Source organism: Mixophyes fleayi, chromosome 2, assembly GCF_038048845.1.
Source record: "Mixophyes fleayi isolate aMixFle1 chromosome 2, aMixFle1.hap1, whole genome shotgun sequence".
Classification (NCBI taxonomy): domain Eukaryota; kingdom Metazoa; phylum Chordata; class Amphibia; order Anura; family Limnodynastidae; genus Mixophyes; species Mixophyes fleayi.
Window position 1 is genome coordinate 186,767,150 of NC_134403.1, and position 26,001 is coordinate 186,793,150.

At 38.4% G+C, this 26,001-nt stretch overlaps 2 protein-coding genes across 4 annotated transcripts in view; one reads left to right on the forward strand and one right to left on the reverse strand.

Annotated features, from left to right (window-relative positions):
• The window catches only part of TXLNG (taxilin gamma), a 35,297-nt gene extending 21,096 nt beyond the window's left edge, over nt 1-14,201 (reverse strand). The window contains exons 1-3 of one of the 3 annotated variants that reach the window (XM_075195102.1): nt 14,015-14,200; nt 9,913-10,008; nt 9,737-9,829 (exon numbers count right to left, since the gene is read on the reverse strand). Coding sequence is in view for 2 of the 3 variants with exons in the window: in XM_075195101.1 (XP_075051202.1) it covers nt 14,015-14,077 (63 nt within the window). In the remaining variant the exon portion in view is untranslated. Of the gene's footprint in view, nt 1-9,736; nt 9,830-9,912; nt 10,009-14,014 lie in introns of all 3 variants that reach the window. The other 2 variants (XM_075195101.1, XM_075195100.1) reach the window with 2 other exon arrangements.
• A 385-nt stretch (nt 14,202-14,586) lies between these two features.
• Nucleotides 14,587-24,370, forward strand: LOC142138431 (DNA-directed RNA polymerase II subunit RPB11-a). The gene is made up of 4 exons (XM_075195104.1): nt 14,587-14,768; nt 19,867-19,956; nt 22,184-22,358; nt 24,218-24,370. The coding sequence occupies exons 1-4, from the start codon at nt 14,716-14,718 to the stop codon at nt 24,251-24,253; spliced, it is 354 nt and encodes a 117-aa protein (XP_075051205.1). The 5' UTR covers nt 14,587-14,715; the 3' UTR covers nt 24,254-24,370.
• Nucleotides 24,371-26,001: the final 1,631 nt, after the last annotated feature.

Here is a 26,001-nt window from a genome sequence, read left to right on the forward strand (position 1 = left end):
GCCTTCCAAAACTACGATGCTCCTGGGATTTGTCTTGCTCTAATTTATCACATATTTAAAAGAATAATTCCACCCAAAACAGATTTATTTATATTTTTTTTAATTTAAGTACTTTTTATCATTTTGGAATGGTGGACTGATGTTAAAGCAAGTGCCATAAAGGTATATCTTTGTAGTATTTAAATAAAAATAAAAACTTTTATAATTCACTTTTTTGCAATATTAATAAAACTAAAAAAAAATGTTGCACCATATTGGGTAGATTTTCTTTGCAGTGTCAGGAGGTATAAGCAAACTAATGTTATTTTTAGAAAAAGAGGGGGAAAAAAAAAAAACCAAAACAAAAACAAAACTACGTGTAAATATATTTTTCAAAAGTTAGCACAATGTGGTCGGCAATGACTGAACACAAACATTGTTCAAAATACGTTAAAAATTTCACAATGGGAAAGGATGGGTCATATTTTGCTAGTATTATTGTTAATTTAAAGAGCCCCATCATATTACAGTTGTTGTACAGACAACAGTTAAGTATTCACACTCCCTTTCCTAGTGGAGCTTATAGCATAACTCCGTATCACATACAAACACTAGGGGGTAAATGGATTATGGTCCGGTTTTTTCAACTCGCCAGAAATCGTCGAGTTCACAGCTAAAATTTAAAGCGGCGCTGGCTTGTAAAAGCAAATTTGCCTTTACAAGCCAGCGTCGCTTTAAATTTTAGCTGTGAACTCGCCGTTTTCCGGAGAGTTGAAAAAAACGGCCCATAATACATTTACCCCCTAGTGTTCACTTTTTGTCAGCAGCCAAGTACCCTTCCCGTAATTTTTTGGGACTTTGGGAGGATACTAGAGCACCTGGAAGAATCCCATACAATATGGGGAGAACATACAAACTGCACACAGATAGGGCCTTAACTGGATTCTCACAAGATTTATAATTAACTCAGTCCTCTAATCAAAATACTAAATATAGAAGAGTCTCAAAAAGGATCCCCCACCCCCTCCAAAAAACCCTCCACATACACCATGTTTTTAACAGACAGCACGTAAATACCAAACAAAATACCACAGGTTATACAGAGTATAAAGGAACTGCATGAGCCTAAGAGTTACTTCAATTTGGCACCAGTTTTAGGTATTCAGGAGGCAGAAGAGACTGGATGAAAACAAACGTGTTTTAGACTCATTTTAGCGATATGTTTTTAACTAATTTGCCAAGCGTTGCAATCTACCAATCCAATTAAATGGTAACATGCACAAAAGCATGAGAAATAAAACAGGCTGCACGCTAACATTTTAAACTTGCTATTGACAATTTAGAACATGATGATCAGAAAGAGCCCATAAGAAACCATTCATATTTTCAATACGCTTTTCATGTGTTAGTCAGCACCTGAAAAGCGCATTAACAGCAGATAAACATGAGTAAGCTCAGGATGTTGCATAGTTACCATCACGCTTTCTGACTACAGCACAGCACAAATCGAGAGGCTGGTGAGTAGACAAGAGCTGTGGAAGCTACAGTCATGGCCCAAAGTTTTGAGAATGACAAATATTTTTCAAAATTTGCTGCCTCAGTTTTTATGATGGCAATTTGCATATACTTCAGAAAGTCATGAAGAGGGATCAGATGAATTGCAATTAATTTCAAAGTCCCGCTTTGCCATGACAATGAACTTTATCACAAAAACATTTCCACTGCATTTCAGCCCTGCCACAAAAGGACCAGCTGACATCAGGTCAGTGATTTTCTCGTTCACTCAGGTGAGAGTTGATGAAGACAAAACTGGAGATCACTCTGTCATGCTGAATAAGTTAGAACAGACTAGAAGCTTTAAAAGGAGGGTGGTGTTTGAAATAATTATTCTTCTGTTAATCATTTTTATCTGCAAGGAAACACGTGCAGTCATCATTGCTTTGCACAAAAAGGACTTCACAGGCAAGGATATTTGCTGCTAGTAAGATTGCACCTAAAGCAACCATTTATCGGATCATCAAGAACTTTAAAGAGAAGTTCAATAGTTTTGAAGAAGGTTTCAGAGCGCCAAAGAACATACAGCAAGCACCAGGACAGTCTTCTAAAGTGATTTAGCTACAGGATTGGGGCACCACCAGTGCAGAGCTTGCTCAGGAATGGCAGCAGGCAGGTGTGAGTGCATCTATACGCTCATTGAGGCGAAGACTTTTGGAGGATGGCCTGGTGTCAAGAAGGCCAGCAAAGAAACCACTTCTCTCCGGGTAAAACAATCAGGGACAGATTGATATTCTACAAAAGGTACAGGGATTGGACTGCTGTGGACTGGGGTAAAGTAATTTTCTCTGATGAATCCCCCTTTCAGATTGTTTGAAGCATCTGAAAAAACATTTGCCTGGAGAAGGAAAGGCGAGCGCTACCATCAGTCCTGTGTCATGCCAACAGTAAAGCATCCTAAGACCATTCATGTGTGGGGTTGCTTCTCAGCCAAGGGAGTGGGCTCACTCACAATTTTGCCTAAGATCACAGCCATAAATAAATAGTACCAAAACATCCTTCAAGAGCAACTTCTCCCAACCATCCAAGAACAGTTTGGCGACAAACAATGCCTTTTTCCAGCATAATGGAGCACCGTGCCATAAGGCAAAAGTGATAACTAAGTGGCTCAGAGATCAAAACATCAACATTTTGGGCCCACAGTCAGGAAACTGCCTAATCCCATTGAGAACTTGTCGTCAATCCTCAAGAGGCAGATGGACAAACAAAAACCCAAATTCTGACAAATTTCCCAGCATTAATTTGGCAAGAATGGGCGGCTGTCAGTATGTGGCCCAGAAGTTGATTGACAGCATGCCAGGGCGAATTGCAGAGGTCTTCAAAAAGAAGGGTCTACACTGCAAATATTGACTCTTTGATAAGCTTAATGTGATTGTCAATAAACTCCTTTGACACTTATGAAATGCTTGTAATTTTACTTCAGTATACCATAGCAACATCTGACAAAAAGGTCTAAAAACACTGAAGCAGCAAACTTTGTGAAAACCAATATTTGTGTCATTCTCAAAGTTTATGGCCATGACTGTACACTTCTGCTACAGTGTGTAACTGTGTATTGACCATTGTACCCTTCAGCCACACCCATACGTTTATATCTTAAGTGTCTTATGGTTCTACAAATATGAAACAAAGGTGTCCTCTGTGACAGAGCATTAACAGTATTGATGTAGATGGTGTTGCATGTGTAGGTAATAGAATGGAATCAGTCGACTGGCATGAATATGGTCAGTGGTACAAATGCATCCCTCATTGTGTACTAAATAGATCCTTTAAATTAGTAAAAACTGCAAGTGGGGAAGAAGGATTGAGGGCATAGTTTTACTGTCAGCTTGACAGGAGTCGGGCATTCCAAAGCTTTATTTCCCATACTCTTCATGGCAATGCCCCCGTCACATGAAGCCCTTGTCCTCTCCAACATAACGCCATGTGTGGTTAAGACACTACATAATTCCACAAGATCACTATGGATTTCTGTCTGTAGAAACAGGTTTGATAATTACTGACCCAAATAGATTAACTCACCTGTGCATCAGTAAAGAAAATCTGAAAACATGAACTGTTGGTAGCCCTTGAGGACAGAATTTGGACACCTGTTTTAAGGGCAAGTCATTTTAGAGGAATATCTTACAGTGCTTCAAATGGATCTAAAATAAAGGCATCCAAAGCAATTTTGAGATTCCAAGGTGCCAGAAAAAGGCTTGACCCTAGGCCTTATTCTCTTAAAAAAATTGTTAGTGTTTTGACACGCCAGCTTGGTATCAAAAAGAATATTCAGTGCAGGTATCTGAACCTTCATTGCAGAGAATACCAGGCACTTAAAAAAAAATAATAAAAAAAAAAAATAACTAGGATATTGGCAGGCATGGCATTCTCTATCCGCTTTAGACCACAGGATTAGTCTTTTCCAGACTGTCAAAAAAATAGACTAATTACTCCTCCTTGCTTGAACCAATATAAAATAGCTTCATCAGACACCACCTTTTTGTTTTAAAAGGGACCACTAAATCTTCATGCCATCAAAGAGAGTGAGTCCCTGGTGTAGAAGAGATCTGGTCTGCATGGTTGAGGCCAAGATTGTTCTTGAAGCATCCTCCAAGCCACTGCAAACCAAGTACACCAAGCCAGAATGAGAGGATCGCTCCTACCTCCATTGACTCTTTCTTGATTTTCTTCAGAACGCGAGCAATGATGGGAAAAAGAGGAAACACATAGCCCAATTTGAAGTTCCATGGTACGGATAGTACATCTATTCCGAGTACCCTGTTGTCCCTGTGATAGGAATAAAACTGGAACACCTTTGCATTCTGTTGCCATGAAATCTATATCGTGGAGACCGAATCTCTGCACTAGCAGGTAAAAGACTTCTTCGATTATGCCCAGATGGTGCTGAATTGCAATAGAAATGTGGAAATATGCATCCTAGTGCATTGAGAATGGAGTTTATTAACTTAATTTGTAAATGCCATGCATGGGGCAGCACAGTCAATTCCTGACCATGGCCTTATCTGTGAGGAGTTTGTATGTTCTCCCCGTGTTTGCGTGAATTTCCTCCCACACTCCAAAAAATATACTGGTAGGTTAATTGGCTGCTAACAAATTGACCCTAGTCTGTGTGTGTGTGTTAGGGAATTTAGACTGTAAGCCCCAATGGGGCCGGGATTGATGTGAGTGAGTTCTCTGTACAGCGCTGCGGAATCAGTGACGCTATATAAATAAATGGTGATGATGATGACGATGCACATATTGAGTATTTGTTAGTCCAGAAACCTTCTGTTGGTTTTTGAAATAGGAATAGTTCTGAACAAAACCCTATTCCTTCCGAACTTGCAGGAACTGGAACATGGATTTTCACTTTCAACAGGTTCTGAAGGCTCTCTTTTAAAACTTGTAGCTCCAGGAAGGAAGATGGCTTTTAGGGACATGACAAAATTGTTCTCTTAGGGCAGAAGATGGAATTCTATACTGTAGCCTTTGCGGACAACTTCTTGTACCCACTGATCCTGAGTGGCAAGTTTCCAAAACTCTGCAAAATGTGCAATTCTGCCCCCTACAGGAACAAACAGAAGTTGGACTTGAAGAAAGTTGTGTTCTTTGTTGTCATTGTCTACCTCTTTTGGCTGTAAATGACTGTCTAAAAGGACTGTGTGTTGTCAAACTGCCTGAAATATTGATTTCCAGGTATTTAGGTATGCACTTCTTTTAACTGCTGTTTAGAGGAAAAATATGGAAAATGCCTTCCTCTTCCATCTTGAGGTAAACTATAAAACCTACCTAGAGCCGACTTGTGCACCATAGCATCCAGTTTCTCACTAAAATGAAACGCACCTTCAAAAGGAAGCATAGCTAGACTGTTTTATTGATTGCAGGTCTGCAGCCAAGTGACATAGTCAAAGAGCTCTTCTTGCCACTACAGCTAAAGCTTTATTTAAAAAAAACCAACAAGACACTTACCTAGAGTTGTCCTTCAGCGTTTCGGGGGTAAGTTCCTGGTCCATCTGTGCAGCAAGTCCGTCTGCGAGCAGCAGTAGTAGTTAGTTTGTAGCCTGAGTTTTGTTGCTCAAAACCACGTAGATTTGCTTGAGCATGAACCTCTGTGCGTTCCAGTTTCTATTAACACTGCATTGACAGTAACGTTATATCTGTGAGTCTCGTTTGATTCACTGGTCACACTCCCATTTTGAACAGGCAATGGAGAGATCACAAACCCATACTACCATGGAGGCGCTCTGTGAATATGCACCTGAAGTAGTTCAGGTTGAGCATTGTGCATGCACACACACTGTAGTGCCAGGCTAGTCTTTTTAACGGCATGACTTCGGCCTGAACAGGCAGCGCTAGAGGGTATAAAGGTCCTTCACCACAGCGATGAGAAGTAGCACCAGGACCATAGAAGGAGCTTCACTATTCCAATGAGAGCAGTATGCCATAAATTGTTGGTCCCAATTTTTCTAAAAACAGCACTAGGTTTTTTTTTTGGGGGGTGGGGGGGGGGGGGGGGGGTTTGTGTTTAAACACATTTATTTTTATCACAGTTTACTGCTGGAGGGTGCAGCGGCCGTTTTAATGCCAGCATTGTGACTGTCAGCAATCTCAGTGTCTGTATTTTATCAGTGTCGGGGAAATTTACATGTTGGCATTTTGATGTTGGTCATATTTCATTCTGCATTTCTACCATCGAAAATATGACTACCACTGATTTTTCCGACTTGCTCCAGGCGCTACAATTTCTAGTGACTGCTCTGCTTCCATGAAGTAGGTAAATGAAAAATATATTTACCAAACCCACATTCAGTTTTGCCTTTAATAAAATTGCAGTTATAATTCCGCAAGCAAAACTTCAGAAAAAAAAAATGCTTGATAAATAGTGTCCTTAGTCTTAGCAATCTGTGCATAACTATTTTGAGGTCCACTTGAAATACTTCCACCTTCAGTTGAACACAATACAAGTCATTCTATAATTGCCTCACTGTATTTTAAATTGCTTCAGTGTTCTGCTCACTAAAGCAGCAAATAATACTTACTAATAATTCCTTTTCCTCAATATACTCCATGTCAGCCCTCAGAATGTGTTAGTGCCCTTTTAGTCTTAGGTAGAGACAGGAAATAGAAACATGTGAGTGCTGCTCCTCCTCTTCTCATGTCCTTGAGAAATTTTCCAAGCAGTTCCTAAAATAAGCATAACATATACAACATGTGTGGGAATATTGAACTGCCATGTAGTATCTCAAGGAAAAGGAATGATCAGTAAGTATAATTTGTTTCTTTACTCTTCCATCCTACATGGCAGCCATTACAATGGGATGAACCCCAACAATAATAGAAGAGAGGGCAACAAGCACCAGATCAGCCTTCGATCATATGTCTCCAAAACTATGCGGATCACAACATCATGTCAAATAGATATTGTCTGGTGACAGTATGAATAGATGACTGCCCTGACTAAATCCAACGTGCGCAGCTTTGTTTTTCAGCAGCTGATTGAAAACAAAGGGATGGCAATACGATTTCTTGATTAATATGAAAAGTGGAGGTAAGATAGCTGGATTAATCATTAGTACTGTTTTATCTGTGTAGATATTCAGAAACGATTCTTTGTACAACAAATGTTGTATTTCTCCAATTCTACAGGCAAAAATAATTGGCATTAAGAATACCATCTTTAGCGCAAGTCAAGTTAGGAAAATCTCTTGTGAAGGTTTAGAGGGGTCAGACATCAGTGTTGAAAACTAAATTGAGATGCCACAAAGGACTTGAGAATACATTTTCTTCACTGCTTGAAGAAACTGGGTAATAAGGTCTTTTGAAGCTAACTTGGTGTCTTGCTAGACACCGCAGATACCTTAACTTTAAAGTTGAGCAGAACTTTACTAAGGCTATCCTGAATAAAATAAAGAATATCACAATACCTGAATCAGACCACATGATGAACTTCCAATTTTTATAACAGACCACCACAGAATTTTTCTTCACCCTTGCCTCACCATCTCTGAAATGCCTTTAATTTTCTTTTCTGACCTTCTTAGTGGTGCGAGCAATGAGAGGAAACGTAGGTAATACACAATTGAAAGGTCAATGACAATGCCAGAGTGCCAGAGTATCTAAATTCTGTTCCCTGAACTTCTTAGAGAACAAGCAAAAAAACCTGGATTTGTTGACATCGGGTCTTTCTTATTAGCAACCAGAATATTTTCTGATGCTTTTGGCAGATATAATCGGCTATGACATTTTATCTGCCGCTACACACTTTCCCTGTAAGAGGTGATGAATGGACTGAATTGCATTCCAGACAGCCCACATTTTCAGAACATTTATGTGTAATTTCATTTCATTTTGTAAACACACGTCTAATTTTTGACAGATGAGCTTCCCAGCCTTTGGTACTGCAGTCTGTTATGAGCATCATCCACTCTGGTTCTGAAAGACACTCCCAAATTTCTTAGTTTCTGTCACCAGAGACTCCATGGTGGTTCTTGTTAATCAAATAGTGTAAACCAGAGAATCTTTTTCTGTGATCCCATTGAGTAAGTCTAACTGAAGTATTTGCCTGTACCACCTTGCCCAGTGGAGAAAAGAATTCTTAGAAGGGGGAAAACTCATATTATAATCTTTGTTGAATTTGTAGTTGGGAAGCCAAAGACTTCATTTTAATGCATCTCTCATTTGGCAGAGATCTTTTGTTTTGTATAGTGTATGTCTAATTTGAACAACCACACATTTTATATGCTGTGATGGCACAAGAGGGCTTTGTTTACAATCAAACTGTGTTCCAATAGAAAGCTATTACTTGAGCTAACCTGGTTTGGACAATGCGCTCTAACTTCCCAGTCACTAGGATGTCATCCAGATAAGGCCGGAGAATGATCTCATTTCCATAACTCTACCACCAATGTAATACCTTGCTGGAAGGTAAGTAGCATTGAGAACTGAGTTTACAGTTTCTATACAAAAATGACTTGCATGGATGAAGTGATGGAGCCTTCTTAAGTCTAGAACAGTATAGAAAGTCCCTAAGAAATTTGTGGCCAGAAAGTTTAAAATTAAAGTCTGTGCCCATCCGGGCTAGAGGAACAAGAGAGATCACATAAGCTTCTTTCAATGTTTGCAGTCTGATGTGTAAAACCTCCAACTCAAATTCAGACCCCATCAGCAAAGAAGTTTCTCTTAGAAACATGATGCAATTCTATCTTGTAACTTAATCTGACAATGTCCCAAAGCCATTAATCTTGAATTGCACTGTGATCCTGCCACCCACAGGTATTAGTGGGAAAAATAAATAGTTTTTACAAGCTCTTTTGATCTGATCTCTCCTCTTTGAGCCTGAACGTCCAAAATGGTTGTTTGGATGCAGTGGTAACACCTGGTCTGGTGTATTGTCTCCCAGACTTTTAAATTCTTACATCTTCGATTGTGCTGCAGTTGGTTAGATTTACCCCCAGAAAAATTGTAAATCATGGTGTCTAGTTTATCACCAACAAACAAATATCCTTCAAAGGGGAGTATTACTATACAATTTCTAGATTGAGCGTCTACTGGCCATGGATGCAGACATAGAGCCATTCTAGCTACTGCTGTTGAAGCAATGGCTTTAGCTGAAATGATTATACCTCACAAAGGCATTATATTCCGCAAAGCATAAATTTAATGATTTTCAGCTAATATTGTCTACTAATATTTTCCTGGACATCTATATGAAGAGTCTCACCCCATGGTCTGATTGCTCTGGGCACTGAAGCCATGCCTATCCCTAATCTCACAGTAGTTCCAGAAAAACCATAAAGATTTTTAAAAGAACTTTTAACTTTCTATAGATGGAATTTTTTAGAAGACTCCCTTGTCTTCTAAACGAACGAATAGTGGTCCTGGTTGACCACTGAACTATTGCTGCATCGACTTTTGGAACTGAATGCCATTCTCTTCATCACTGAAAGGACACTTGCGTTCTAAACTTTTCTGGTTAGACTGACATTTTTCCACTTGATCCCATTCTTTATAAATGAAATCATTTATGACCTAGTGCATGGGAAAAATTATTTGACTCTGATCTTCAGAAGGACTTCTTAACTGCAGTGCAGGTTGATGTTTAATTAATCTCTATGGATCGATCTATCATGTATAGATCTAGATATAGACCTAAACATTATCCAACTTAGTCTGTTTTTCTGTAATTTCCTCAGATTCACCACTAGGGCTGGGAATTACATACTGCAGAAGAGACTTCTTCACAATCAGTAAATCATGCTTGTCACATGCTTCACACATCCCAATTTGCTGGGGTTTTTCTTCCCCTCTACAGGTTCTGCAAGAGTACAGAGATGGAAGAGTATTACTAAACAGCCAACTAAAATTGAGAAAACAAGGACCGCAAACTTTGAGGCTTACCTAGGGCAGGTGCTATTCAGCTGTTTTGGATAGGCTCCATCCTGCTGGCAATGTCTTGTACTCCTGAGCTCCGTTTGCTGTACTCAGTGGTGCTTTCTATGGAAAAGGGAATGGGGACCATGGAAGCAGGTAACCGCCACACACAGAAAATAAACTACTACCTGTTCTCTCTATCCTCAACAACAGACAGGAAAGAAAAGACAATGGAAGAGGAAGAGCTGCAATAAGCACTACCTGGGGGCGTTTTGATTTTCCTGCCCCTACCTAATGCTAGAAAGTAACCAACCCATTGTAATGGCTGCAATGGAGAATGGTAAAATAAAAAAAAACAAAAAGGGTTTTCACTAAGAAACAGATAACATGGCATATACAAGAGTATGTTATTATTGGCCCTTTTATACATGGAATATACAAGGTTCAACAGTAGTAGTAATTTGGAAACTACTAATAACCACACACAGATTCTATAATTTGGCCTGGTCCAAATTAGGTCAATGCCACGGTGTAACTGGCAGCTTAAAGGTTCAACCACACAAATGTCCTCATATGAAATAGAGTGCACCATTAAAAATTGGGAAGTAGAACAGGAAAGATCTATTGATCTCACTATAATGCAGTGTATGCTGCCACACACATAGTAATGGGTGCGTATTGGTGGTTACTGTGAAAAAGGTTTTCTTGTGGAAACCACCGTGTATATGATTGTTGTATGTGAGAACAGTACAGAGACCAAAACTCATGTAGAGAAGCCTCTTGTACTCCCAGCATCAAGCAATATAAAAAAGATGCCCACAATTTTCCACATCAGGATCTTGCATTTAAATAGTTATACATGGCTGCTTTGGTGAATTTTTATTTTAAATACCATAGAAATTTATGAGGCATGCTTTGGATGCATTTTACTAGAGTCTATTGAGGCATACAGTACATGTACAGCCATGTGGTCAAATATGTATATTTTCAAATAACTTATTGAATTAGCAACCTACATCATATTTTATACTAGGTCAACATAATATGAAAGAAAAACCACAATCTTTGTTTACTGCTCCTAACAGACAAAATGCAGAACCAGAACATTAGACGCTTGGCAAGTAGTATTTTGTGACAATGCTCTAACCTCTTGGAACACGATGTGTAAAAATATGAATATACAAAATAAGTTTGACCTTTATATAAAAAAAACAAAAACACAACAAGACACAAAAACAAACAAACAAAAAAAAAACACACACACAGCTTTTTGGAAAGCTAAAATGTTAGGGAGGAGCTGTCAGCAAAAGCCAGGTAGGTAATGAACAATAACTTTTTTTTTTTAAACAAAAAAGCTGGAAATTTATGATGTGCCATAAAGATCAAAGAAACAACATAATAAAAATAGAAGCCACAGTAAATATTGTTTGTTATGACTACTCTACATACTTAAAAAAAAAAATAGAATTTTCTATTTATTCCAGTTTATGTGCACTCTGTCAGTATCGACTGTACTTTAGACAAATGCAGATGACAGCCTTAACCAGAAAGCGCTGGATTATAGTAATGTCCACATTATCATTAAATAAATGATAAAACCAATGGTTAAGGGGCATATTTAACAAGTAATGATAGTGCACTATCGTGCACTTACCGTGGAAATCAGGTGCTGATGTGTCCTCCACATGTTTAATAAAGGTGCATCGCAGCAGATATCTGCTGCTTTGCACTCCTCTTCGTTTTCGGGACCTGTCACCATTCAACTGTATGGTGACTGGTCCCGGCCACTATCAAGTTCCGAAAAAACATTTTTTTCGGAAACTTGTCATGTTAATGTATCATAATTGAAAAAATCTAATGCTGTCAGCTATGCTCCGAAGAGCAGAGCTGGACAGCGCATGTCTGGAGGGATCACATGATCCCTCCCTGTCACTCACAGCTCTCTCTCTGCAAGGATAGCTGCAGAGACACAGCAGGGATCTTTGTGCGCATGTGCAGTTCTCCGAAATGCACATGCGCAATTGAAGGATGAAGAGGAACGAAGAACACCTGGAGGAGATCCTGAGACAGCGCATCCCGAAGAGGGGGGTAAGTGTGATTTTTTTTTATCACAGAAACAGCAGTTTATCGGAACTGTTGTTTCTGTGATCCGTTTTTAATAAATTTGAGAAATAGTTCAATCCTTATCCATGCGATAAGGATTGATAACTATTTTTCATTTTTGCCGATGATTGATAAATGTGCCCCTAAATCTTTTCTCTTCTAGAATACATTGAGAATGTCATCCCCCTTATCCACCTGTGACCGCAAGCATCATACAGAGAAGGAAGTATATAGGACATCTACATGCAAGTTTCTCTGTTAACATGGACAGAGGTATATTTTACATTACTCTCTTGATAATGACAGGTAATGCACAGTGAACTGGCTAGTGTGCATGTAGTATACAATTGACCATTCTTAGGAACATTTACAGTTGGGTTGGCATACCATTTTTGTTAATGCTACAAAACAGCATGGTTTTGTCATTAAAGCAACAACACATCTGAATGACCATTGAATATGTATAATCTGCAAGGGCCAGATGGCACAACAAATTAGGATTATTTGAGCTAATCCAAGTACTGCAGATCTCTGTGCGTAAAGGTCATCTCTTCAGTCTTATAATGCAAATTGGGGAAAAGAATAAAAAGTAAAGTTTGCTACAGACTATGGTTTGTGTGCACAATTCTTAGATAGAATAGTGCATTCATTTTTTAGATCATATAAATCAATTCAGGAGAGAAAATTAAAGAGAAATAAAAAACCCCACAACAAAACAAACAGGTTGGCTGTATGAAACTCATTCCATATAGGAAGTACATGTGACACCACAAGCCTCCTGCATTAGTGACAGGAGCCTAATATCACTATTACAAACTCCTTCCAGCTGTGAACATTCAGATGATCCGATTGGCTAATAAACATGTTACACACTTACAAAAAGTAGATAGAGACTTAATACAAAGGGCTCAGAATCTAGTCAAACATAGGCCTACCTTACAAAGCACTCAGTACTGAATAGGATTATGTAAAAAAAATAAAAGCATGGAAACATTTTTATTTATTTTTTGCATACAAGGTCACTAGTTAAAGAACCATTAATGTGAAATTCAAACTAAACAAGAGTATATAAAACAGGTTAATTTAGATAAAATGTATATAGTACCAGCATACTCCTTAGTGCGTTACAATATCCCCCCCCCCCCGCTTCTCAATTAAGGCACACCTGACAGAGGACTTCTTGCCCAATGTACATCTACCCTTATCACCCTTCAAGATGGTATGGATCCTGGATGTGGCATTAGTTGCAACCATTGGAGAATTGATATTCCCAGACTCCAATAGCACCAAAGTTGCACCATCTGTCCACATGCCATGATTTATGTTATTCTACGCATCCCAACAGATTTTCCTTTAGTACCACCGATAAAGTTTGACTAACATTTTCTCCCCCACCTTACACCAACAGTCATTGCAACATTTTACAGGGTTTAAAATCTCCATTAATTTAAAACTAACATTAAAAAATCACTATGGTCAATTTACATTCCTGCTAAAAGCAATATTGGTTTACAATTAGTTTTCATTACTATTAGTCAAAGAACACCTTCATTTCACGAAGACCATTTTCCTCTATAATTGTTACATACTCAAACTGAATAGAGTAACTTTTTGGAATAATTCAGAGTATTAAGCATATGGTTTGCCACCCAAAACCTTGAAATCAATTCTGAATTATTGCAAATCTAGAACATGATATAATAGCACTAGTCTCTAAATCGCCTGATCCGCATGCATTACTTTCTATAAGCACAACATCAGTGCAAATAAGAAATCGTAAACCCCATGTCTTCTCCCTCACACGCACTCATCTTGTTACAAAGTACATATTTATTTTGGCTTCTCTAGGATTAGACTGAGCTGGAGCCCAAAGTATCCGGTGATCATGTGGGGCAAGGGCAGATCTGAGCGCTGCGTGTGTAAGAGGTGACAGGTGTGACTGCGCTCTCCCTCGTGTGCCCGCAGCCCCGGGGAAGAGTGGGGATAGCACACAGCACTGATCACTCCAGACTCTTCCTGTCATTACCTGTCTGGAGCCGTCCAGCTTCCCCGAGTCCTCGGTGCCCTCAGCCTCCACCTGACACGACATAATGTGACGCAGTCTTGTAAGTGCCGCGCTATCGGCACCAGCGATGTCCCTAACGCAGCGTTTAGACACAGAAGAACCCAGCAGGCTGTCAGCCAATCAGACGAAGGGCAACACAACAGAGAACTCCAGCCTACAACCACGTGACAACCCGTGGCGGGAGGCGGAAGTGCCCGTGTTACCATCTTTAAGACGGGCACAGCACGATATGTCAATATAAATTGCCCAGCTTTTACAATTCTTCCCGTTCAATACAAACTAACTATAATTCATTCGTTCGTCCTGGTACGACATCAATACCGACACATAACTATCAAGCATTTGAACATGCCATTCACAGTGTAAAAACATGCGCTTCGAAATTAACTAGTTTATAAAACACACAGAAGTTCTGCATTATTTCCGTCTCCGTAACAGTATCCATTTTATTAGAGTCGCTCTCATGTTTCACCACAATGCTTATGCTTCTTAAAAATGGCGGACAGACGGTTATAATAATGAAGGTATTGGATACATCGCTTGTGTAATGAGCAGGAATTGATGCTGCGGCGCACATGTGACGTCTATATACAGTGAAGCCACAGTGCTGTGTAAGTTGCTGGTGAATAGACCGGAGAAGAGGGAAAACACTAGGCTGCAATATGAATGCGCCCCCGGCTTTTGAGTCGTTCTTACTGTTTGAGGGAGAGAAGAAGTAAGTGTTATTAGGGGCGATCGGGGACACATAAAACTAAAGAACCCGTATATATTGTAAGCGCATCTTTGCTATTTATGCAGCATCCATTTATTATATTCCCTTCTATGTCGAGTTTCATATATTTTGCAAAACTGAATGATGAAATACTTATTGATTTACGATTTCTCATGATTGTCACTCACCGTTTTGTGTCATTTATTATCTCATTTATACAGTTACGTTCATCACAACAGTTAGTTTCATCATACCAGCACACAGATTATCAGCATAATAGATTAGTTATCCTTATGTCTCCTCTAGGTTGGGAAATAGTGCATAATAAAATACGACTGTGGGTTATTACAATATTCAGTAGAGAAAGTGCCTCAAATATTACACTTAAATAGGAGAGGTAGTAATCCAGTAGAACCTTCTAAAATCACTCCAAAAAAAACACGAGGCTGAAGTTATCTTCTTATTCGGCCAGCTTCTTATTCACGCTCCAGCTTCTCATTCAGAAAAGCTTATTTTCAAAGGATTAAATCAAGTTGGATCACTGTTTTCACATCAGATTAACACTAAAGAGTGTCCCTTACTCAAGCTGTAATAGTATTTATCCTGACCCAAGGTTTTGGTCATGAAATCAGGAGGCAAAGTCACCCTAGTTTAACGTTTTGAATAATTAGCAGTAGTCTTGCAAGGGTTAAATGGTGTTGGGCCAACAATGTGATAGTGGGAATCAACACAGGGTGGTCAGTTACATATAAAACACTTTTGCCTGGCCTAACACTGTTTTGGGCATGAAATCATGTGGCAAAGTGGGCACAGATAGCATTTCGATCATTTTGAATAAGTAGCTGTAGTTTTGCAAGGGCTGATTTTGTCCAAAATAAAATAGACAATATACAACATCAAGGGGTAAGATTGACCAATAGAAACAAAACTTCATATTATCATAACACCCAATTCTCCTACAATCCATCCACAAAAACTGCATCACTTCACAAATGAGAATAATTATATACATCAAAGAAACATGACATACTCTGCATTTCAACAAGCCCCTCACCAATCTATAATACCAGAAAATGTGCAAAAAATTGTAGTAGAATACCTCTAACCGTTGTATAAGAGTGTGAGGTTTTGTTATTTGTTCCAAAATATAAGTGAAATGGAGAGGGGCTGGATGGATGCTGCGAGCTGGGGTAGACTCTGGCAGAGGGTGAGACATCCCCAGGTGGTAGCTAACATCTGTCAGTCTCTCGATTCTTCGCTATGTATCCTGATCTTTCAGTATTAGATTTTGTGGAAATCCTTTTTTTTTTTTTTAAAGGTTTACATACATTTAAAGTTTGTTTTCATTTCCTGACTATAAAGGGTGTGTGGGGGGTATTATAGATTGGTGACGGGGTTGTTGAAATGCAGAGTGTTTTGTTAGTCATGTTTCTTTGATGTATATAATTCTCATTTGTGAGTGATACAGTAGTTTTTGTGGAGGGATTGTAGGACAGTTGGCTGTTCTGATAATGTCAAGTTTCGTTCCTATTGGTCCATTTTACCCCTTGATGTTGAATATAGTCTATTTTGTTAGGACAAAGTAATTTGGGATTTATTTTTGTTGAAATTTTTAATTTAAAAAATCAAACCTTGCACAGCTACTTATTCAAAATGATCAAAATGCTATTTGTGCCCACTTTTTCACCTGATTTCATGCCCAAAACAGTGTTGGACCAGGCAAAAGACAGGTGTTTTATATGTAACTGAGCACCCTGTGTTGATTCCCACTATCAAATTACTGGCCCAATGGCATTTAACCCTTGCAAAACTACAGCTAATTATTCAAAATGATAAATGGCGACTTTGCCCCCTGCATTCATGCCCAAAACCTTGTTGGGTCAGGCTAAGTACTATTGTAGTTAAATAAGGGACACCCTTTAGTGTTAATCTGATGTGAAATCAGGGATTCAACTTGATTGAATCCTTTAAAAAATAAGCTTTTCTGAATAGGAAGCTGCAGCATGAATAAGAAGCAGGCCGAATAAGAAGCTAACTTAAGTCTTGTCAAAAAAACATGGTTTCTTTGTCTCATCCAGGGCTGGATTAACCCTAGGGCTAACTGGGCTACAGCCCAGGGCCCTAGGGCATCCAGGGGGCCCTTGAAAGTGCTCAGCAGCAGTATTGATCGGTCGGCGCGATCAGTGCTGCTGAGCACTTTCACTGCGATCCTTCCCTGGCGCGCTGTAGTCTCCTTACTGAGGAGATCTCTTGAGTCTCACTCTCACGAGATCTCCTCAGTAAAGAGCGTACAGCGCCCCGGGGAAGGAGGAGGTAAGTGCCCAGGGGCCTCCATTCCCTTAATCCGGCCCTGGTCTCATCTCTAATATATGAAGCAGTGGGTTTTAGTGCTTTTTGTTTAATTAACAAAGGTAAATTTCCCTGTAATGTTTAATAATCTAAGACCTTCAAATGAAAGGGAACAATGAAATGAATGAGAAAAGCTCTGTGTATGGAGTTTTGCATTACTAGTCAACCAAGTTATTGAATAGTCTTACCATTTGTACACCCTCCTGGAGTTGGAGTACACATGATCAAATTAAAAAGTAGGCATTTTTTTTGTTTAGTGCTTGCAGATGTATTCTTTTTATCCAACTGTTTTTCTGTGGGTTTTTTTTTCTTTGTTTTTATGTATATAGGGTGAAACTAGAAACTACATATTTGCATATTTCCAAGCTTAGTTTAATCAATCTTTCATAAATTCACGTGTTCTAGATTCACTGTGAGGCAAATTTTCTTGATTTTATATTTTTGGGACGTTTTGAAATCTGTCAATTTATAGGCCAATTTCTCTTTAATAGATTTGGTAATTTATCAAATCGGTCAGTAAATTGCTATCTTATATTCCAGGCAAGAAATATGAGGCTTTATTCTCTAATGAAAGAGTGGACACATTTTAGTGCTTTTACTTGTTTACTGTGATTTAGGACACTCTTAGGCTAGGTACACACTGAATAATTTTCCGACCGTCCTGTTATCGCAAATGATTGTACCTACAACTGAAGGTCTGATCAGTCTGGCAATTCATGCATACACTCTGACTTACCCTCAGATCTGTGCTATTCATCTGGTCCTCATCTTGTACTCTAGTCTTCAGAGAATGACAGCACAATAGTCATTCGTTCATTCCTGTCGCCCACATGTCCTAATGAATTTCGTTAGCTTCTGTGACTCTGAAACAAAACCTTCTGTCTCAGAACGAACAAATGAATTATTCCTTCTACATCACTTTCTACATTTATTCACTGGGACATTCATTGCTAGCATCGGCTGAAAGGAGCCTGACTCTGTAAACTCTGGAGATCGTGAGCATGAGTGCATACACACTACATGATCTTTAGGTGATTGGTCGGAAAATATTAAACAGTACGATCAACCAAATAAGTCGACAGTCGACACTTTGGAAAAACTTTCGACCATCGTTTCACTATACGCACGAACCCGACTCCCGACCACACGGTCGATTCTCGGCTGATTTGCCCAATTATTGGACGAAAATGCTCCATTGTGTACCCAGCCTTATTTTGGTGAAGTGTGAGGTGTGCCAAACCACGTCAACCTTAAAAAAGCAACACCAAAAAAAAAAAACAGAGCAGTCTGCTTTATTATGAATATGGGGAATATAGGGCATTGTGTGTAGAATTTTGAGGGGTAAAATGAATTTATTCCATTTTGGAATAAGGCTGTAACATAACAAAATGTGACAAAAGTGAAGTGCCGTGAAAACTTTCAGCATGCACTGTGTGTGTATGTGTGTGTAATGTAATATATATATATATATATATATATATATATAATTATATAAAAATCTGGGGTTATGCAATATGTCTGTAGAGCACAGTTGCCCTTTTGACCACATCTGTGTTAATGTGTACAGAGGACTTTATCCCGTACCACTCAGCAATGTGTCGCTCAGAGGTAGACCCCCATGTGTCGCAGCAAAATTTGTGTGCGGCTCCAAGTCTGATAACTGTAGGTTACAAGACATTGACATGAAGACCAACGCTAATAAGACACATCTGTAGCAATGTAGTATTCTTTTATGTCTTTTGCATGACTATTTCTTTTGCATTTTCCATTTCTATATGGGTCAACCATACAGTTGCTATTAAACTGATTTACATTTCAACTATGCTGCTTGAAAGGCTATTGTTATCTTTTATTTATAGAGCACTGATATATTACGCAGAGGTGTACATTGAGGGGATCATAACACAAACAAATTACGCACAAATATATGAAACACAAGGTCAAGATGGGCCAATATATAGGAGTTACAATAAGGTTAATCATACCTCTTAATGAACACATTGTTGGTACACATTGATACTTATCCGTCCATAACAGCATGTCCTAAAGTCCATGATTCGTCAAGAAAAAATGTTAGTATGTACCGATAGTGTGTTTTACTATAGAGTTCACCAAATGCTATTTTAATAGTTCTTTAGGCTGTGGAAATACTAGCTCAGGAGAAACAACATACATCAGATATACGGCAAACACCTTTGTGTAAAAGACTTTTATATTTTTTGATATTTGGCCTTTTAACCTGTAAGTAAGCATCAGTTGAGGGATCGGGTGGTCTTTTTGCTCCATAGTTAAGGGCGAAGGTTGTTTATAGCAAAGGATATGCCAAGTAATTTTAGGTACTGTACCAGCTACCAGAGTTATTAAAGTTAATGGAGAGATGCAGGATCTTGAACAGAAAATTTAAATTCATGTTAAATTTATATTGGAGAAGATTGGTAAAGGTGTAGATGTCTTTTTAAATTATGTTGCATTTGTCTGCCAAATTAATCTTGCCTATTAATTTTCTAATTTGTTTTTGTTGTTGTTCTGCAACTTTGCCCTCTAGTTAAGCAATATGTCATATTAGTCTATCTACAAACAATGATGAAACATGAGAAGGCAGATGGTACTAGTTACCATATGGAATACATTTTTGACCCCAAACTGTCCCAGTTCTTGTATATTTTATTAAACGGGTTAAAAATGTTGTATGTTAAATTTCCAGGGCCCAGCACAATCTTGTTCAACTGTAACATTTATTTTCTTTACTTAGGATAACAATCACTAAGGACACAAAAGTACCCAATGCCTGTTTGTTTACAATAAACAAGGAAGACCATACAATTGGAAATATTATTAAATCGTAAGTAAAAATACTACTCCTAATCATAGTATAACTCCTAAATCTGGGTGTGTTCTACAGATTGCAATGTGTTGAGATATGAACAGAAGTAGTTCCCATCGGGGTCAATGTTCACTATGACTCCACATTTCTTATCTTGCTCATGCAGTTTGACTATGTATAAATGTATAGCTTCAAAATGAAAATACTCCAGACTTGTATTAAATCATTTACAAGTGATAAAAAGAGAATAATTGTTGGCAGTACCTATCATATTAACATGTACTTGCTGGAGGCTGCCACCATAACTGCTGTTATAACGTACCATCAGAGCAGAGTCTGTCAATATCACTTAACATTTTGTAAAACTGGTGGTATGTACTGTGGCTGTAAACCATTCAAGGGGGGGGGGATTACATACATATCCACATCCTAGTTTTAGTACTTGTTAGAAGCACCTTTAGCTGAAATTTCTGCTGCAAATCTATTTGGGCATGTCTTTGCCAACCTTGCACATCTATATACTTTGCAATATTGCTCAAGTTCCATTAAGTTCAGTTTTCAAACAATTCTATAGATTTTAGATGAGATTTTGTACACTCCAAGACACAGATTAATATATTTAAGCCAATCCAGTATAGTTGTTTTTTTTCTGTGTGCTTTGGGTAATTTTCTTGCTAAAATATAAATCTTCTCCTAAGTCTCTTGCAATCTGCAGCTGGGTTTCCTCCAAGATTTATCTATATCTTCAATAATTTTGCCTTTTATTTTCTTGCAGTCTATGAAGCAGTTGAGTTGTTTTTTTGCTTTTTTAATTTCACAGGACAGAATATTTTGTGGTGATCGATCTCAAGAATTCCTAAATAAATCAATTTTGATTCCATGATTTTAGGAAATATAATGTGAAAGAGGTGACTATTTTCATAGCCACTGTACAGAGGTGTGTGTGTGTGTATACATACATACAGAGAAAAGAAGCGCCACATAGTGTACCAAAAATAAAACCATCAAATTTTTTATCTCAAATAGTGTAGCCTCATACCAAGCGATAAAACATTAACAGCTTATCTGGCGAAATCAATCCCTTCTGGATATCTTGAAAGATGAATCTTCTTAATTCCCACAAATGTCGTTCTCAAAAGATTCATAACTTGATCAAATGTGTCATTGCTGAAAGTTTTTATATTTAGAGTGCCCATGCTGACCCCTGTCCACCGCTGATATCGCCTGCAATGGGAACATGTGAGGGCATTGTAATGAGTGATGTGGCCATGCCAAGGACTTTTTTGGACTGTTTTTTTTTTTTTGTTGTTTGTTCTATTGTTTTTTCTTGTTTCAATTTTGAAATGAAGGGCAATGTGTGACCCTATTGAAGGTTGGAGGGCTGCACATGTGGCCTTGAAGTACAACACGTATGTTTTGTTTTTGTTTTTTATTACCCAACCTCCCTAATTATGTAACATAGAAACATCAACACCGACAATATTGAAGTGAAGACATAGGGGTAGATTTTTTTTAAACTTTCTAAAAGGAAAACATGGAGGTTTTGCCCACAGCAACCAGTCCGATTCTAGTTGTTATTTGGTAGCATATACTAGAAAAATGCTAGAATCTGATTGTTTGCCATTGGCCTTTTTAGAAGGTTTGCTAAATCTACCCAATAGTATTGTAAAGAGACCATGCCCCAGTAAGGAGCACTGAGAGTAATGACATGCAGAAAAGAAGCATCACTAGACAGATGCAATTCTGCTCAGCAGCAACTATAAATGATTAGTAGTAAGTTACTACTGGGCAGAACTGTGATCCCTATAATGCTGTCTCACTCCTTTATTCCTGATCTCCGCTTTCTTTCCTGCTCCAGAATGCCAGCTGTAACTTTCAGGGTATACTACTCTGGAGGCAGAGTACTTGCCAGTTTTACATAATACTGAGGAAGGGGGAAATTATTTAAAAAGAAAATCATCCCTTTTTAATTTTTTATTTTTTCAGGCTAAAACTGGTCCTCTTTAGTTGCTTCCTTTACCTCCTTACTTCTTTATTTACTTTTGGATATTGACTTAGTAAAGTTTGTGATGTGTACTGCTGCATAATAAGTACTTTGTTAATAATTTACAATTCCCCACCTCTTATGTGTTTATTTTTATTTTTCGTGTTTACTCTTACAAAGCTATTGAATTAAATTACTGCCTGCTAGTGTATATAATTTTAGTTTTTTGGTCTTTTTGTTTTTGGGTTTTTTTCCCTGCAGGCAATTGTTGAAAGATCCTCAAGTCCTGTTTGCAGGATACAAAGTACCACATCCTTTAGAGCATAAAATTATAATAAGAGTTCAGACAACACCTGAATACAGTCCCCAAGAGGCGTTCACCAATGCTATCACAGACTTAATAAGTGAACTGTCCCTTTTGGAGGAAAGATTTAGGGTAAGCACATGAATTGCTTGTAATAATTATTTGTTTTGTTTTAATTTCAGCTAAATATTGTTTGTTGAGTTGTATTTAAGTTTGCAATGACAAATCTATTCAACTGATATATAAATGAAATGTACCAAAAGTATAATCCAAGTGGTAAACTAAAAAAAACCAAAAAACCTCTGGACAAGGATAGTAAAAAAGTACAATAGAAGCTTAATTGATATCAGCCAATGCAATAATTCTAAAATTGCCTCCATATTATTCTCCAATTGAGGGATTGAAATTCATTCTATATCAGGCTTGGCTAACCTGTGGCATTTCCAGGTGTTGTGAAACTACAAGCCCCAGCATGCCTTGCCAATATATAGCAGCTTATTGCTGGAAGGGTATGCTGGGACTTTTAGTTTCACAACACCTGAAGTGCCACAGGTTAGCCAAGTCTGGTCTATAGTCATCACAAAAAATCATCTCCATTAAATATCCCTAAAGCCGTTTTTAAAAATAAATAAATAAAAAAACAGTGAGTGTGAAAGGAATACTTCATCAATATGCAAGCCAAGAAATGATTATATACTTATTGTATCACTATGACAACATCGGTTCGTTGTAAGAACATGAATTTAAAAAAAAAATAGATGCAGCCGAATAGCAGCACTTTGGGGGGGTATTCAATTTTTCGGAAATCCCGCTGCGTAAAAACTACTACCGTTTATTACGGTAGTAATTAGCTGGATTTCAGCTCGCGGCTCAGGGAGCTGCGAGCTGAAATCCAGCGAGAAAATTACCGTAATAGTGCGCGGACCGCGAGATTTTCGGCGTTTCCGCCGACAATTGAATACACCCCCCCCCCCCCCCTTTGAATTAAAGAATCCAATGTTTAAATGCACACATCTAGAAAGATAATGGTAAATAGTAATACAAGTAAAAATCACAAATTACTATATTCCTAATGTCCTCCTTAACCCATAGAAGTATCTTGATCCTCCAGTTAATAAAATTCAAATCAATGAGTATGGTGAATGAGTGTCTCATCCTTCATTAAAAAATTGATTTTAATTCCTTTTGTCTGACTTCCATGATATGAAACGGCAGCTCCACTCATAATTAAGAACATGTACAATAGTTTAGTAGTAAAATTTGTGAACATTATAACATTCCAATACATAGTCCTTGCAATATTTGGTGGAACTATAACATTGAATCTGATATCCTCCTTGTCTTGTTTCTGTGTGGGCACCTGAACGGCTCCTGGCTCTGCCCACTTACTAGCATTAGCTCCCGCTCCCATACTATACATGAGGCGCAGTTCAGCTTCTATAAAGCTCAATAGAAGATAGAACCTGTCCAAAAGTGAGCGCGTCCTTTTAAATGGGTTTATATTTAACAACTTTACTGAATTCCCTCCCTTTCCAATTATAATACTTAGCAAGAGTTCTTTCCCCATGATTCATTCTATTTGGTAGGGTTCTGCCACACACATAGCTGGTACATCTGTCAAACACCTTTTGGCACTGCTCAGGTCTCTCTAGCTGGAAAAATCTACACAACAACTGGAATTGAAAATCTTAGTGGCTGTGTATTCGATTTCTCCTGCTATAGAGAGGTGGGTAAGGGCTCAGCTATATGGAGGGCTTGGACATGGCTAAATACAGTGAATAGTAGAGATCCCAGAGGAGGCACACGTATTGGGAAGGGAGGGGATTAAGTACAGTACTAAAATAAAGTGAAAACCCTCTTTTACTGGATGTCTGAGGAGGATGGTGTGGATACTAGAATTATTTGGAACATTTATACTTTTGACTGGATACAGTGTATTAAAACATCTAAGTAAAAGGCATTTTTTGTATTTTTTTTTTCTTTGATTGTAGGTTGCTATTAAAGACAAACAAGAAGGAATTGAATGAAAAGTATATGCAGAAGTTTTCATGGGCAGTAATTACTGCCGTTGTAAGATTTCCCTTTTCTGTGGGGAATTATATGTCACTGTCCTGTGTTTGGGTGTGTTTTGTTTGTTTTTATAACATAATAAATTAATTTTAATCTCAATTCTTTACATTGCTTTATTTATTATCGACTTGATATTTTTTACAACTGTATGTCTGTATCATCAGCTATTTATAACACACACACACACACACAACCCACTTAGTATGATTTTGGAGTATGGGAGGAAACTGGAGCACCCAGAAGAAACCCACGCAAACACTGAGTAGGGAATCTAACTCGTGACCCCAGTGCTGTGAGGCAGAAGTGCTAATCACTAAGCCATCGTGATATCCAATATGTGTATATACATTATTTCATGGTCATTGTTAACATGAAACCTATATAAAATGTCTGTTAGTGATAGGTCTTGAACCCTATAAAATAATTATGCTATAATTCACAGTAAGCTGTGTGGGCTTAAAGGACTAGAGTCCAGTTGGACACTACTGATTTTGTTGGACTGTCCAACTCAGTCAGGACTTTGTCCCAACTGCAAGGATAATTTCAAGGTATGTCCCTGTTCACCTTGCTCTGCTCATGAAAGGGAAACAAAGTTTATCTGTGTAGGGAGGGGGGATGACTTGGAGGTTGAACTAGTGCTGTCTAAAAAGCTAGCCACTCCCTTATATACTAACCCCTGCTCACACTATTGGTGCGCCACTGATACACAGCAGCATACGCATGTCCCCAATGCATGCCACACAGATAATTTGGACCTGACCCAAATAAATTGCATTGCCTCCAGTCACCATATAACCTCGCTAAGCCTTTACCCTCCCCTCATGCTTGGACATTATATTCCCACCTTGGAGAAGTAAACAGTTTCTTACAATTAAGGTATAGATTGTCAGCCACAGTACATGTGGGTGCCAAGTGATGCCAACTCCAGGTATACCAGCAGAGATGGAAGCAGTAGTTTCTTCATAGACGTGACCAGGTGCCTGGTGATCAGAGGGGAATGTATTCTAAATTTTATATAGATTTAAAGTTAAGACATAACTATTGTAGGAATCCATATCCAGACAAATCCCTGGCATGACTATCGGCACATATCACATTTTGCCTCAACATAATATTTTTTGGGAATGGAGAGACAGCGATACTGCAGGAATTTAAAAAAACAAACTATTTATGAATTTGACTTGTAGCTCTAGTTAGAGTAAGGACCACAAACGCCTCTTTAACACATTTAACTCTCTTCTGAATCCTCCTGCCCCAAATCCTCCAACTAACATCAGTGCACAGGATCTTGCTTCCTATTTCAAGGACGAAATTGATAAGAACAGGCTTGAAATGGTATCATCTCCCTTGACAAGCAATTGGCTCAATTCCTTTGTAGCACCCTCTGACACTCTCTCTTCATTTGATCCCACAAATGAAGAGGAAGTTTCTACTATCTTCTCATTTTCCTACTCTACCTCCTGTCCTCTTGATCCCATTCCCTCACAAATTGGTATGTCCCTGTCTCCTGTGCTCATTCCCCCTCTAACTAAAATCTGTAATCTCTCTTTCTACTGGTATTTTTCCATCACTATTCAAGCATGCAGTGACTACATTTTAAAAAAACAGAATTCTGACCCTAACTCTCTCGTAAATTACCGCCCCATCTCCCAGCTCCCATGCCCCTCCAAGCTTCTTGAGAGAATTGCCTACACTCGCCTCACAC